This window comes from Garra rufa, chromosome 3 (assembly GCF_049309525.1).
Source record: "Garra rufa chromosome 3, GarRuf1.0, whole genome shotgun sequence".
In the NCBI taxonomy this organism is placed as follows: Eukaryota; Metazoa; Chordata; class Actinopteri; order Cypriniformes; family Cyprinidae; genus Garra; species Garra rufa.
In genome coordinates, this window is record NC_133363.1 from 35,192,419 (window position 1) to 35,206,022 (window position 13,604).

At 39.9% G+C, this 13,604-nt stretch overlaps 1 protein-coding gene across 1 annotated transcript in view; it reads left to right on the top strand.

Annotated features, from left to right (window-relative positions):
* ambra1a (autophagy/beclin-1 regulator 1a) overlaps positions 1-13,604 on the top strand; it is a 109,463-nt gene that overhangs the window by 35,056 nt on the left and 60,803 nt on the right. Inside the window, exon 12 of the mRNA XM_073836008.1 lies at positions 2,208-2,318. Coding sequence (XP_073692109.1) covers positions 2,208-2,318 — 111 coding nt within the window. The remainder of the gene's footprint in view (positions 1-2,207; positions 2,319-13,604) is intronic.

Below are 13,604 nucleotides of genomic sequence, written 5' to 3' on the forward strand. Positions count from 1 at the left end.
TTACAGACATTTGTTTTTACAAAAATTGTAAGCAGCGAAAGTGTTTTCTTAATTACATGTGCTGTGTTAAGAGAAGAATAACAGTTCATAATAATAATAAATGTTTCTTGTGCACCAATGCCAGATGTGTTGTATTTCAGGTTAGGTTTAGTGTAAAGTCCACAGCATTCTGGTTCCCAAAGGGTCTTTTATGGTGAGAGAAGCTCTCTAGCTCATTAGTCCATGGTTGTTAGAGCAGCTCCTGAAAGCCTGCCTGAATGGCAGCTCACTGCACCTGGGTGTCTGTGGGCTGTAATGGGCAGACAGCAGAGTGCAGGGGGAAGCTGTGTAATAGATATTTATGTCTGCATTACGTCTCCTTGAGTCCAGGTCATAACAGGCAAATCTAATCTGTTAGCCAGGCCCAGGATCGACCCTCTACTGGCAAATGGACCTGTAAGTGTACTGTTCGGCCAAAGCCTTCCCTCTTCCCCTCTGTAATTATGGTGACAGGGCCGAGCACTGAAGAGGACAGCCTGACATTTCCTTGTTTACCTCAGAGAAGAGTTATGTTGCAGGCAGAGACCTGTATTAAATTCAGTGGCGAGTGTGTTGTCTGATTTGCTAAGTGCCCAGAGTCTAATACAGTTTATATAAGCATTGAGGGACTCTTCGCGGAAGAAGTTATTGCAGATGGACGAGATTCCTCAGGCAAAACAAGGCTTAACTGTTATTGTCTAGATCAGATAAAGAAGAGCATTCATAGATTTATCAAATAGTGGAGATATGTAAAACTTTTGTTTGTTGCGTTTATCTGCCATCATTTAACTCAGTGTTACCAGTGTTAGTAGGGCCATGTTATTAATTTTTCTGTTCTGCTTGAGTGTTCAAGCCTTGGGTTGCACTTAGAGATGCCCTGTAAACCGCAACATAACACAATAGAGCCTCTTCAGTTGAATGCTGTTAGATTTTCCTTGTTCTTGTAATGTGCTGTTTCTGTTGTGGTCAGACGTACACTACTAACTTTAAGTGTGTGGTCAGTAAGAGTTATTAATATTTCGAAGGAAATCTCTTTTGCTCATAGACTGCATTTTATTTGATTTGACTGCATTTATTTTTCTACTTCAATACATATAAAATGTAATGTAGTCCTGTGATGCCAAAGCTGAATTTTCAGCAGTCATTACTTTAATGTTCAGCATCACATGATCCTTCAGTATTCATTCTAATATGCTGATTTGGTGTCTAAGGGTGTATTCACACGTGTATCTCAGTTTGTTTGGGTCATTTGGTCCGGACCAAACAGGAAAATGATATATTTGATCCTGGTCTGTTAGCATTCACACTGGTATTTTTGACAGCGAACCTAAAGGTACTGAATCTAAAAGGCATAGTAATACGTTCACAGCCTGATTGGTCGGGTTGAATGACGTATATTTCGTGACGAAACTCACCGAACACTCCAAACAAAAGGAAAAGGTGCGTTCGACACCTAAGTACCCATTCACTGATTGGTCTGCTCAGCGCTCCTTTAAGTAGAATACACCTAATGCCGTCTACTGTGGTGTGTATATGATTTTATTTTCACCACCTGCAAACTCACAAAAGCGATTTACCTCCTTGTTGCTCTACATTTGCCCTCTGTTCATTTTGTTTTGGATACACCACGTTCCCTTCATGAAATCATGTCGCATAGCGTTGCATCTTGTCATTACTTCCTGTTTTTGGTTCGTTTAGAAGTATTTGGTCCATGTCACATTCATATTTCTATCAGACTGCACCAGATTTCTCTTAGGAAGCGGACCAAGACCCATCTTTTAAGTGGTCTTGGCCCGCTTGTTTGGTGCACACCAGGGTTCAGGTGGTAATGTTCACACTTGCTCAAATGAACCGCACTATCAGAGCAATCACACCAGAGTTTGTTTTAATCGATCCAAACATGACACGTGTGAACACACCCTAAGAGACATTTTTTAATTATTATCAATACTGATGAAAAGAATGTTCAAAAGAACAGCATTTTTTTTAGATAGAAATCTTTTGTAACATTATAAATGCCTTAACTGTCTTTACTTTTTGATTGATTTTAATGCATCCATGCTGAATAAAAGTATTCATTTCTTTCAAAGAAAAACTGTATGGAATGTACATTATCAGCCTGTTTACATTTGCAATATGGACTGGTTGAGGAATTTTTAACGTGACTGTTTTTCCTCTCTTTTTTTAAGGTGCTGTAATTGGTGACGGTCAATCTGCAGTAGCCAGCAACATAGCTAACACAACGTATCGTCTGCAGTGGTGGGACTTCACCAAGTTTGACTTGCCTGAGATCAGTAATGGTGAGTGGTTGAAGCGGTGTATCAAAGCCTTTAATGACAAACAGGCTGTCATATCATCTATCAGAGATGGGGTGTATTAATCCATTATCACGGTTCTTTCTTTAATGATTCTGAATCACAACCATCTAAAATGTAGTTTTAGCAGTGAATATTCCACGAAACCTTAAGCAAGAATCTGAACTGTCTAAATCATCTGTTGAAGGTCAGATCATAATCGTAGCCTGATTTTAGTTATGACAAAGTTTTGCATATGAACAGCAGAATAATTAATTAAAAAAGTAGGATTCGGATTGAACCCACTCCTGGTTTCGGTGGTGTTTTGTGTGTGATTTTCCAGAAAGGCACATGTGTTCTTTCTGAGATTTAATATTTGCCATGTGCCTATCCACCTGAACAGAAACACAAAATGCTTCAGTACCCCACAATGTTGGGGAAATCGTAGTGTGGGGAAAGGCTGCACCATGATAGAGTAGCTGTAGAGAAAGGTAAGAGTGAGCACTCCACTGAGCACAAGAGTGCAGCTGATGGAGGGCAGATGCCATGGACAGGAGAGGAAATTGGTCACATATTAGAGTTATTTTCTTCTCCGCCTCTCTCTTTCTTTCCCCCTCATGATGAGCGTTACTGGAAGCTCTTGGCGATTACCCATGGCTGATTACAAGATTGCATAGTGATTCTTGTTATCTGGGCTTGATCTCACACCTGGCAGCACTTAGGCACTAACATCTGTTCAGCCTGTGAGAATCTTCTGAAACTCAGAAAACAAAGGTTAGCATCCCTTAGGGCATGTACACACAGCCAGATACACACAAGAAAATGAGTGCTGTGAATGCTGTGTTTGTTGTGCTATTAAGGTAAAAAAAAGAAAAAAAGAAATCAAAGTCAGTCCTCATAAAATTCAGGTTGACCTTCACTTATCTCTTAACCCAGATGTGCCAGACTTGCTGAGGATCTGTTGATGGATGTGGATTGAGAGTTTATTTGTCAGTTCTGTCGAAGACTCAGTCATTTTTAAATACTCAGATCTCGCACAGGCAGGGCAATAAAACTGACATGATTTTCGCAGCACTGAGAGTGTAAACTATAAAATAGAAATGCGACAGTACAGCACAATCCATATCACACATTCAGAAGTACTATACAGGTCCTTCTCAAAAAATTAGCATATTGTGATAAAGTTCATTATTTTCTGTAATGCACTGATAAACATTAGACTTTCATATATTTTAGATTCATTACACACATTTGAAAGTAGCAGGGTCAATGCAGCTAGCTATCAGGAGATTTTGGAGCACTTCATGCTTCCATCTGCTGAAAAGCTTTATGGAGATGAAGATTTCATTTTTCAGCACGACCTGGCACCTGCTCACAGTGCCAAAACCACTGGTAAATGGTTTACTGACCATGGTATTACTGTGCTCAATTGGCCTGCCAACTCTCCTGACCTGAACCCCATAGAGAATCTGTGGGATATTGTGAAGAGAAAGTTGAGAGACGCAAGACCCAACACTCTGGATGAGCTTAAGGCCGCTATCGAAGCATCCTGGGCCTCCATAACACCTCAGCAGTGCCACAGGCTGATTGCCTCCATGCCACGCCGCATTGAAGCAGTCATTTCTGCAAAAGGATTCCCGACCAAGTATTGAGTGCATAACTGAACATAATTATTTGAAGGTTGACTTTTTTTGTGTTAAAAACACTTTTCTTTTATTGGTCGGATAAAATATGCTAATTTTTTGAGATAGGAATTTTGGGTTTTCATGAGCTGTATGCCAAAATCATCAGTATTAAAACAATAAAAGGCTAGAACTACTTTCAAATGTGTGTAATGAATCTAAAATATATGAAAGTCTAATGTTTATCAGTACATTACAGAAAATAATGAACTTTATCACAATATGCTAATTTTTTGAGAAGAACCTGTACATCCCAATGCCACTTGGGTCCGGTTCAGTCAAATAGCCATTTGAGAAGATTTTGTTAGGTTTTTGTTAAATCTATTCAAACACAATCAATTGTTTTAGAAAATCCCCTTACCATTCTTGGCTTGAATCCCCAGCTTTGCCCCAAACACCCTGAAAAAAATTCTCTGGCCATGCAACATCCTGCAAAATATGCTTTGTTGTGGCTTATCGTGTCTATTGTAAAGTACCCCCCAAAAAGATGGATTGAAAGATTTGCTGCCAACTAAGAAGTCATTCTAATTGTTTGTGCTTTTCTCCTGTTATTTTATCTCTGTTTGGAGCAAAAAGCCAGTCATGGGGTCCCAAGGGTTGATCACAGGAAGTTTTCTCAGTCAGTTTAGTTTTTTCCAGTTGATGAATGGCTAAAAACTTTGAGAGCAAATCCAAATCCCTCCTACTTCAAGTTCTGCACATAAGTGCGCAGTAGGAATAAATAGATCTATATCATCCACTGGAGTAGGCGCTAATGTTTTAGCATTATTGTTACTGTTACAGTGTTTGCTCTTTCTGTGAACAGGCCTTTATGTTCATAAAAGCCACAGTGCTGTACTGCAACACTGTAGTATGAATCATCCTTGTGCTTTCAACATTTTTTTTTTACATTTTTTTTAAAAATTAATAGCCAAGTTGAGTTACATTAGACTTACATTTTCAGCAGATGGTACTGAGAAAAAAATCATTTTTGTTAGATCCACACAGCTTGCAAAATGAAAAAGTGAATATTAACTGACATTGATCACAGTTTGAGTTATTGTATCTGAAGAAGAAAGCCAGCAGTTGTTAGATATCAGAGCACACAGGATCAGATTTGCTACAGTATTACGAAAGTAAATGGGAAATAGCGGGAGGTAGAGCCGGACCGTGTCAGCTAAGCAGAACACTGACCCCCTGGACAGAAGCCCTCTTCACTTCCCAGCAGGCCACTTCCACTCTACAGTGGCATGAGTGCATTCTTCTGTCCTCCCACAGTACACATTCCCTCTGGTGCATCAGTGCAGACTAATTACAAATACAAGAAAGCCGTTATAGGCATTAGATGTCAAATAAACTGTGCTATTGATTTTGGAGCCCATTAGAAGTTCATATATTTTGCTGCAGTCATAGCACTGAGTAATACTTAAACAGCTCATGCTGAATTCGTGGAAGCTCATTGTTATACAAAACACTTGAGATCGAAACATTTCCATTAGACATGCTCTTGCCATAGCTTTTAATTAAGCACGTCTGGGCTTTTGTGAACTTTTCTTTTTGGTGGTCTATATGATTCTTTCCTCCTCTATAATTATTTTAATGCAGTCTGGTTTAATTGACAGAAAAAAAGCACTTAATCTTCTCAGAAAATGCTTGTACTTGCTTTAATTATGTGCTCTGGCTTAAATATTGCAGAATAAGTTTGATACATTAATTAAGATAACTTTTTTTTCATCCAAAAAATGTGGAAGGACACGTCCGTTAGAAATCCATTGTGCTTGTTAAAAATAGCTTTTCAAAAATAGCTTGTCAGACTTCAGGCTATATAACCATTAGTGTAGATGGGACATGTTACAGATTTTTAGGTCATACTGTATGAGAAGTAATTATTTGCTCTGTAGATGATTAATGTATTGTAGTCCAAAAGTTGTTGAGTATTAGAAGTTAAGCTGGTGTCATTGTGATGGTGGTAATTTAGCTGCAGGTATTTGATCTGATCCTTGTGATGACATGAGCCCTGGCCAGTGTAGTATAAGACAAAGCAGTAGCGCATCCATACTCCGCTCTAATGTACAGTAGGACAGTGGTTCTCAATCCTGGTCCTGGGGGACCCCTGCTCTGCACATTTTGCATGTCTCCCTTATTTAACACACCTGACTGAGATCATCAGCTCATTAGGAGAGAGATCCATGAACTGAACTAACAAGCTGAAGATCTCAATCAGGTGTGTTAAATAAGAGAGACATCCAAAATGTGCAGAGCAGGGGTCCTCCAGGACTAGGATTGAGAACCACTGCAGTAGGAAATAGGGCAGGGCGATATGGTAAAAAATTTTTATCACGATATAAATAGCAAAATTTGCGATAACGATATAACTGACGATATAATTGACGCTAGATAAAATACTTCAAAACTGCACGACTTTATTGGTGCAAATAAAAAAAAAGAACATTTCTTTTCAATTTAACAAGCAGCTGTTTTTGATGTGCTATAATTTTGTACCAAAATCAATATTACACAAGTTGTAAATTGCTTGCTGACAGTTTGTGAAATCAAAAGGCATATCACAGATTTTGAGTCACGGATCGGATCAGCATAAAACAAACAAAATAAAAAAAAGTTTGTTTTTTACTAATAACTGAATGCTTACTTTAAGTACTTCCAATCCACAGCAAAAACTACTAGTTGAACAAATAAAGTCAGTTACAAAGCAAGAACAATTACACAAATGACAAGTGTAAATGAATACAACATAAAGTTACTAATAACATCAATAGCCCAAGTATTCAGGTGCGGAAATGTAATAATTAATTGTAAAATAACTAGTGCTTCTCACTGCAGGTATTTATAGGATGCTGTCTCTTTAAGGGCTAATGCACGTACCTAATACTGGCACGAATCTCTTTTTCAGCTTTCTTGGTTCACTGAAGACATAACCGACTGTGTTTACCAGAATACCAAAACGGGTATTTAGACATGACTTTGTATGTACGTTTCCGTTCAAAGAGACGTTAAAGAGGAATCAATCTGTGTGAATCGCGCGTCTCTCTCTCTCTCTCTCTCTCTCTCTCTGTGTGCGCGTGCTCCCTTCAGGTGTGTGCGGCAGCGGTAAAAAAAAAATAAAAAAAATCAACGTGCGTGTTCCCTTTTTAACTTGTTTGAATTGGTAAATTGGCAAGACAAAACGTGCTAATTATAAACTTTCACTCTATGATGGTTAAACTTAACACTTAATCCGCGAATCACTTTCGTTTCGTTGCACCCCTACCATTTATATTATCCACAAAAGTAAAGTAGAGTTGCTTTGCAACTGGTTCACACGTGTTAGTCATTGCTCCGCTTGTACATGCCGCCTCCTCAGTCGCCGCCATGCTTCTCGCTCCATGTGCGACCGCATGAAAACACCAGCAATGCTCATGCATGAGTGTTAAATCCAAGTTCTATCGCGATATGTCAATTTCATATCGTACCATAACATTACACCGGTATTACCTTGAAAGGTATGATATGGCCCAGCCCTAGTAGGAAACTTTATTTCATCAGTCAGTATCAATCAGTTTTTATTTAAATTTTAGTTAATGAATTAATTCACTTCCAGAATGAACATTTCCTAACAATTTACTTACTCCATGTCATTCAAGTTGAAAATAAAGTAAGGGTTTTGAAGAAAAAATTACAGGATTTTTCTCCATGTAGTAGACTTCAATAGGAACCAATTGGTTGAAGGTCCAAATTGCAGTTTAAGTGCAGCTTCAAAGAGCTCTACACGATCCCAGCCGAGGAATATGGTTCTTATCTAGTGAAATGGGGGAAAAAAAGCATGTGCTTTTTAACCACAAATGCCGGTCTTGCACTAGCTCTGCGATGCACATCTGTGACATTATATAAGTACGTTGGGAAAAAAGTTGTGCATGGTTAGTTCTTCATCTGTGTACTCCAATTCAAAACGGTAGGGTAGAGCGAAAAACTGTTTTACCCTATTTTTTTGTAGAGGGCATTTGACTTTCTTTGCATGTTCACTTTGTAAACACTGGGTTGGTACTTCTGCCTACTTCACGCGTGACATTTCAAATGTGACTACGTAATGTCTGCAGTCGAGCTAGTGCAAGACGAGCATTTGTGGTTAAAAAGTATATACATTTGTATTTTTCTTAGAAAATGACAGATTGTTTCGCTAGATAAGACCTTTATTTCTCAGCTGGGATTGTGTAGAGCCCATGGAAGCTGCATTGAAACTGCAATTTAGACCTTCAACATGTTGGCTCCCATTGAAGTCCACTATATGGAGAAAAATCCTGGAATGTTTTCCTCAAAAAAAACTGTATTTCTTTTCAACTGAAGAAAGAAAGACATGAACATCTTGGGTGACATGGAGGTGAGTAAATTACCAGGAAATGGTTATTTATTATTATTATGGAAGTGATTAGATTAGATTAGATTACATTAGATTACATTAGATTACATTAGATTAGATTCAACTTTATTGTCATTACACATGTACAAGTACAAGGCAACAAAATGCAGTTTAGGTCTAACCAGGAGTGAAATAAGCAGCAAGTGCAGGATAAAGGTATAAGTTATAAGTGCACTTATAGGGAATATGTACAGGGAGAAACTATGGATAATATTTACAGATGAAGTACTGTGAGCATAATTTACAGATGATAATTAACTACAATTAGAATGTACAAATAGATGAACACAGTATACAGGTTGCTATTAACTATAATATAAATTGCAGGTAGATACGAACATAATATACAGGTTACTGTTTACTGAAGCAGGAATTTACAAATTGACATGTATAGATATAGATTTATCACAAATTTACAGTATGTATATGTGCAATGGAAATGTGCATTTACAAATGGGTATGTACAGCGTAGTGCAATGAATATTAAGTAGTGCAATGGTAGTGGGGAGTGTGTGGGGGTGGGGGTCAAGGGTCAGTGGGGGTCAGAGTTCAATAAGGAGACAGCTCTGGGAAAGTAGCTGTTCCTCAGTCTGCTAGTTCTTGTCCTGTGGCATCTGAAACGCCTGCCAGAAGGCAGAAGAGAAAACAGTTTGTGGGCGGGATGAGAGGAATCCTTAAGAATACTGTGTGTTCGACGCAGACAGTGCTTCTTCTGAATGTCCTCAATGGATGGGAGTGGAGTCCCTATGATGCGTTGGGCAGTTTTCACCACCCGCTGCAGTGCCTTACGCTCCGCAACAGAGCAGCTTCCGTACCAGACTGTGACACAGTTCGTAAGGATGCTTTCTATCGTGCAGTGATAGAAGTTCACCAGGATGGCTGAGGACAGCTGGTTCTTCTTAAGTGTTCTCAAGAAGAACAGGCGCTGGTGAGCTTTCTTGACCAGGCTGGAGGTGTTGGTGGTCAGGATAGATCCTCCGAAATGTGGGTCCCCAGGAACTTAAAGGATGAAACAGGCTCAACAGCCATCCCGTTGATGTGGATGGGTTCGTGTGAAACTCTTCTTCCCTTCCTGAAGTCCACAATGAGCTCCTTGGTCTTGGTGGTGTTAAGGAGCAGATTATTGTCTGTGCACCACGTGGCCAGGTGCTGAATCTCCTCCCTGTAGACAGTCTCATCGTTGTTGTTGATGAGACCGATCACTGTAGTGTCGTCTGCAAACTTGATGATGGTGTTAGATCCATACACAGGCCTGCAGTCGTGGGTGAAAAGGGAGTAGAGGAAGGGGCTCAGCACACAGCCCTGTGGTACACCAGTGTTCAGTATGATGGTAGTGGAGCAGATGTGGCCTGACCTAACATGCTGAGGTCTGTTGGTTAGAAAGTCCATAATCCAGTTACAGAGTGAAGTGTTAATGTCCAGGTCTCTAAGTTTGGTGATTAACTTAGAAGGTCTGACAGTGTTGAATGCTGAGCTGAAATCAACAAACAGCATTCGTGCATAAGTATTTGTATTGTCCAGAGTGCAGTGCTATGGAGACTGCATCATCTGTGCTCCTATTGCCACGGTAGGCAAACTGGTGTGGGTCCAGTGTGGATTGGAGAGAGTTCTTGAGGTGTGAGAGGACCAGCCACTCGAAGCACTTCATAATGATGGGTGTGAGTGCTACAGGGCGGTAGTCATTCAGGCATGTTGGGTTGGAGTGTTTCGGCACTGGCACAATGGAGGTGGGTTTAAGACATGTGGGTACAGTTGCTTGGGCAAGGGACGTGTTAAAAATGTCTGTGAATACCCCAGCAAGCTGCTCCGCACATGCCCTCAGTACGTGGCCAGGAATACCGTCTGGTCCAGCAGCCTTGTGCGCGTTGATCCGGCTCAGTGCAGTGTGTACATCAGAGGAGTTTAGTGTGATGGGTGAGTGGTCGGTTGACAAAGTGAACTTGGTGGCAGTCTCTTTATTGTCTTTCTCAAAGCGAGCATAAAAGTCATTAAGCTCATCCAGGAAGAAGACATTAGTGGCTGTGGGGGTGGAGTGGCTGGGTCTATAATCGCTGATGCCCTGAATGCCCTGCCACATGCGTCGAGGGTCAGAGTTAGAAAAGTGCTCCTCTAGCTTAAGTTTGTAGCAGTGCTTGGCCTTTTTGATGCCCCTCTTCAGATTAGCCCTGGAAGTGCTGTAGGCCTGTGCATCACCTGATCTGAAGGCAGTGTTGCGTGCTTTCAACAGGAGACGCACCTCCTTGTTCATCCATGGCTTCTGATTTGGGTATGTGGTGATCTGTTTCTGGGTTGTAACCAGTGTTGTTTTTGACAACCATCTTAGATTTAGTCTTAGTCTTTTTGGACTAAAATGGTTATTAGTTTTAGTCAAATTTTAGTCACTTCTATATGTGATAGTTTTAGTCCAATTTTAGTCGACGAAAAGTCAAAAAGGTTTTAGTCTAGTTTTAGTCGACGAAAAGTCCAAAAGGTTTTAGTCTAGTTTTAGTCAAAAAAAGGGGAAAAAGTAGTCTTTTAACAAATTAATGTAGGTCAGTAAGTATTTTGCTGTTGGGTAGTGTCAATTGTAAGTTCTGAAAATAGCAGATCTATAGTTCAACACAATGTGAGCTTCCGGATCGACTATTTTTTACCAATATTACAATAATGAAGGAATGTCTTAAAACATAAAAGACAAACAAGGATGGAATGCTAAAACGGCTTGCCATACTAGTATGGCAAAGAGCATTTAATGCTAAAACGGCTTGCCATAGCGGCAGGTACTTTTTTCGGTTTTAATTGGCATGCACAATAAGCAGAAATGTCATGCATTTTAAACGTCTGACGGACCACCCACTAACATTTTCGTCGATTCTCGTCTCGTCAACGAAAACTTACACACGTCTCGTCATGTTTTAGTCATCAACGAGCCATTTTTATCTCGTCATCGTCTCGTTTTCGTCATGGAAAAAAGTGGCATCAACAAAATGATTTCGTCATCGTCATCGTTGACGAAAACAACACTGGTTGTAACACTGTCTGTGGTGGTGTTGATGTAATCCAGAACAGAGGAAGTGTATCTGTCCTGTGAATTTATCCTTTAAAGTTCTAGTAATTTCATTATGTAATTTTTCTTTTTCATTTTTCTTTTTTTTAATGTCTATATAGTTTTTAATTTTTATTATGAAACGGGTAGTTCCGGTCCTTGATTCTGATTGGTTGAGCCGCGTTCTAAATTCAACTAAAAGACTAAAACACTTAGATTACAAGATTATTTCCTTTCCAGAACAAAGATTTACAGATAATTTACTCACCCCCTTGTCACCCAAGATGTTCATGTCTTTCCTCAGTCATAAAGAATGCAAAAGTACCGACCAAGTGTTTACAAAGTGAACGTGCAAAGAAGATTAAACGTCCTCCTAAAAAGCTCCGGTTCTTAACAGTTAGGGTAGGTCGAAAAACTCCCATCTGATTTTCAGAATCGCCCTAAATTGCTGTTTTACCTTTTTATGTAAAGGGCAGTTTACCTTCTTTGCATGTTCACTTTGGGTCGGTACTTCTGCAGCAATGTAGGACGATTTTGAAGTTGGAGGAGAACATGAGATGGGAGTTATTCAACATACCCTAACTGTCTTGAACCTGAGTGCACAGAGAAATATTAATTTATTTAAGAAAATAACCAATCGTTTCGCTAGAACCCTTAATCTTCAGCTGGGGTCGTGTAGAGCCCTTTGAAGCTGCATTTGAACTGCATTTTGGATGTTTAAACTTTCTGGCACCGTTGAAGACCACTGTATGGAGAAAATTCATGAAAAGTTTTCCTCAAAAAACATAATTTCTTTACGACTGAAAAAAAGAAAGACACAAACATCCCGGATGACAAGATGGTGAGTAAATTATCTGTACTTTTTTGTTCTGGAAGTGAACTAACTTTTTTTATATTTTATTTCAGTTTATTGCAAGTAACAAAGGTTTTTTATGGTTTTAGTTTTGCTTCTAGTTTTAGTGAAGTATAATAACCCTGACACTGAGGAAAACACGCAAACAACTGCCACAGTAATAAATATGAAGACCTCAAGTGACAGCAGGCACTCTGAACAACACTTCACTTTCACAAAGTTCATATAAGCACAACATAGTGTTCCCCAGACAAATGGTTAGGGGAGAAACTCAATCTGATCCACCACCAAATTGATGCGTTGGACTTCATAACCTTGCCAACCTTTCTGTTAGAAATCGATAACAAGGACTTCAGGAACCAGCGAACAGATTCGAAAAGGCTCCATTTAACAAATACTGATCCATTCTGTGTATTCCAAGATGTCTCATCCTGTCAGAAAATGACCAATAAGAGGGATGTCACATACCTGTCCACTAGAGTTCTTCCTGCCTGCCTGAACCACCACACAATTAAGGTCCTGCACCCTATCACCTGACAGAGCAGGGACAGGCACCTGCAAGAGGCGATAATGGCATTGTTCAGCAGCAGGAGGCACGACAGGTGAATCACTAGCCTGCACAATGAATGATATCTCCGAGCAGTCAACCTACTCAGGAACCCTGGACACCTACCAGCCATCCACAGCCATATCGTCCCTCTCCTCTGAGAAGGCAGCACTTTCCCCGAACTCTGGAACAAAACAAACTACTGCCCAATTCCAAAAACCCATCCTTGGAGTCATTTGTGGCTACAGAGGTTGGAGAAATCTTTTGGGCTAACACAAATCTGAGGTAAAGACATCTAAGCATGTTGGACCTTTAGCTGCGCAAGCTCATTATCTAACTAGAGCCTGATTTGAGCTTCTTCTTAAGAAACTACCCTTTCCTCAAAAGCCTACTTTCTGGACAGCGCAGCCAAAGAGCAGAAGTATTAATGAGCTAAGATGTTTTCATGCTCTCTGGTACATCTACTTTATGAAAATATATGGCTTCAAGAAACTGAAATTAACAGCGTCTCAAGTTCAGAAGGTGGAAGTGCGCTACATCAAAGTTAGCCATTATTTTTAATAGAAAGGAGAATGTAATGTGGCTACACAGAAGCTCTGGTGGTGATACAAAGCACCAAGGTACATGCATGTTTAATAACAAGTACACAAAACAAGTAAACTCCAGTGACTGCCAATGTAATATAATACAAACTTTCTGTCTAGAGGTGCTACACTTGCCAAGATGCCTGGCTCTGTAATCTAACATCTGTTCCAAAGTGTGTGGATGAGTTGTGAGTGTGCCAGTTTACGG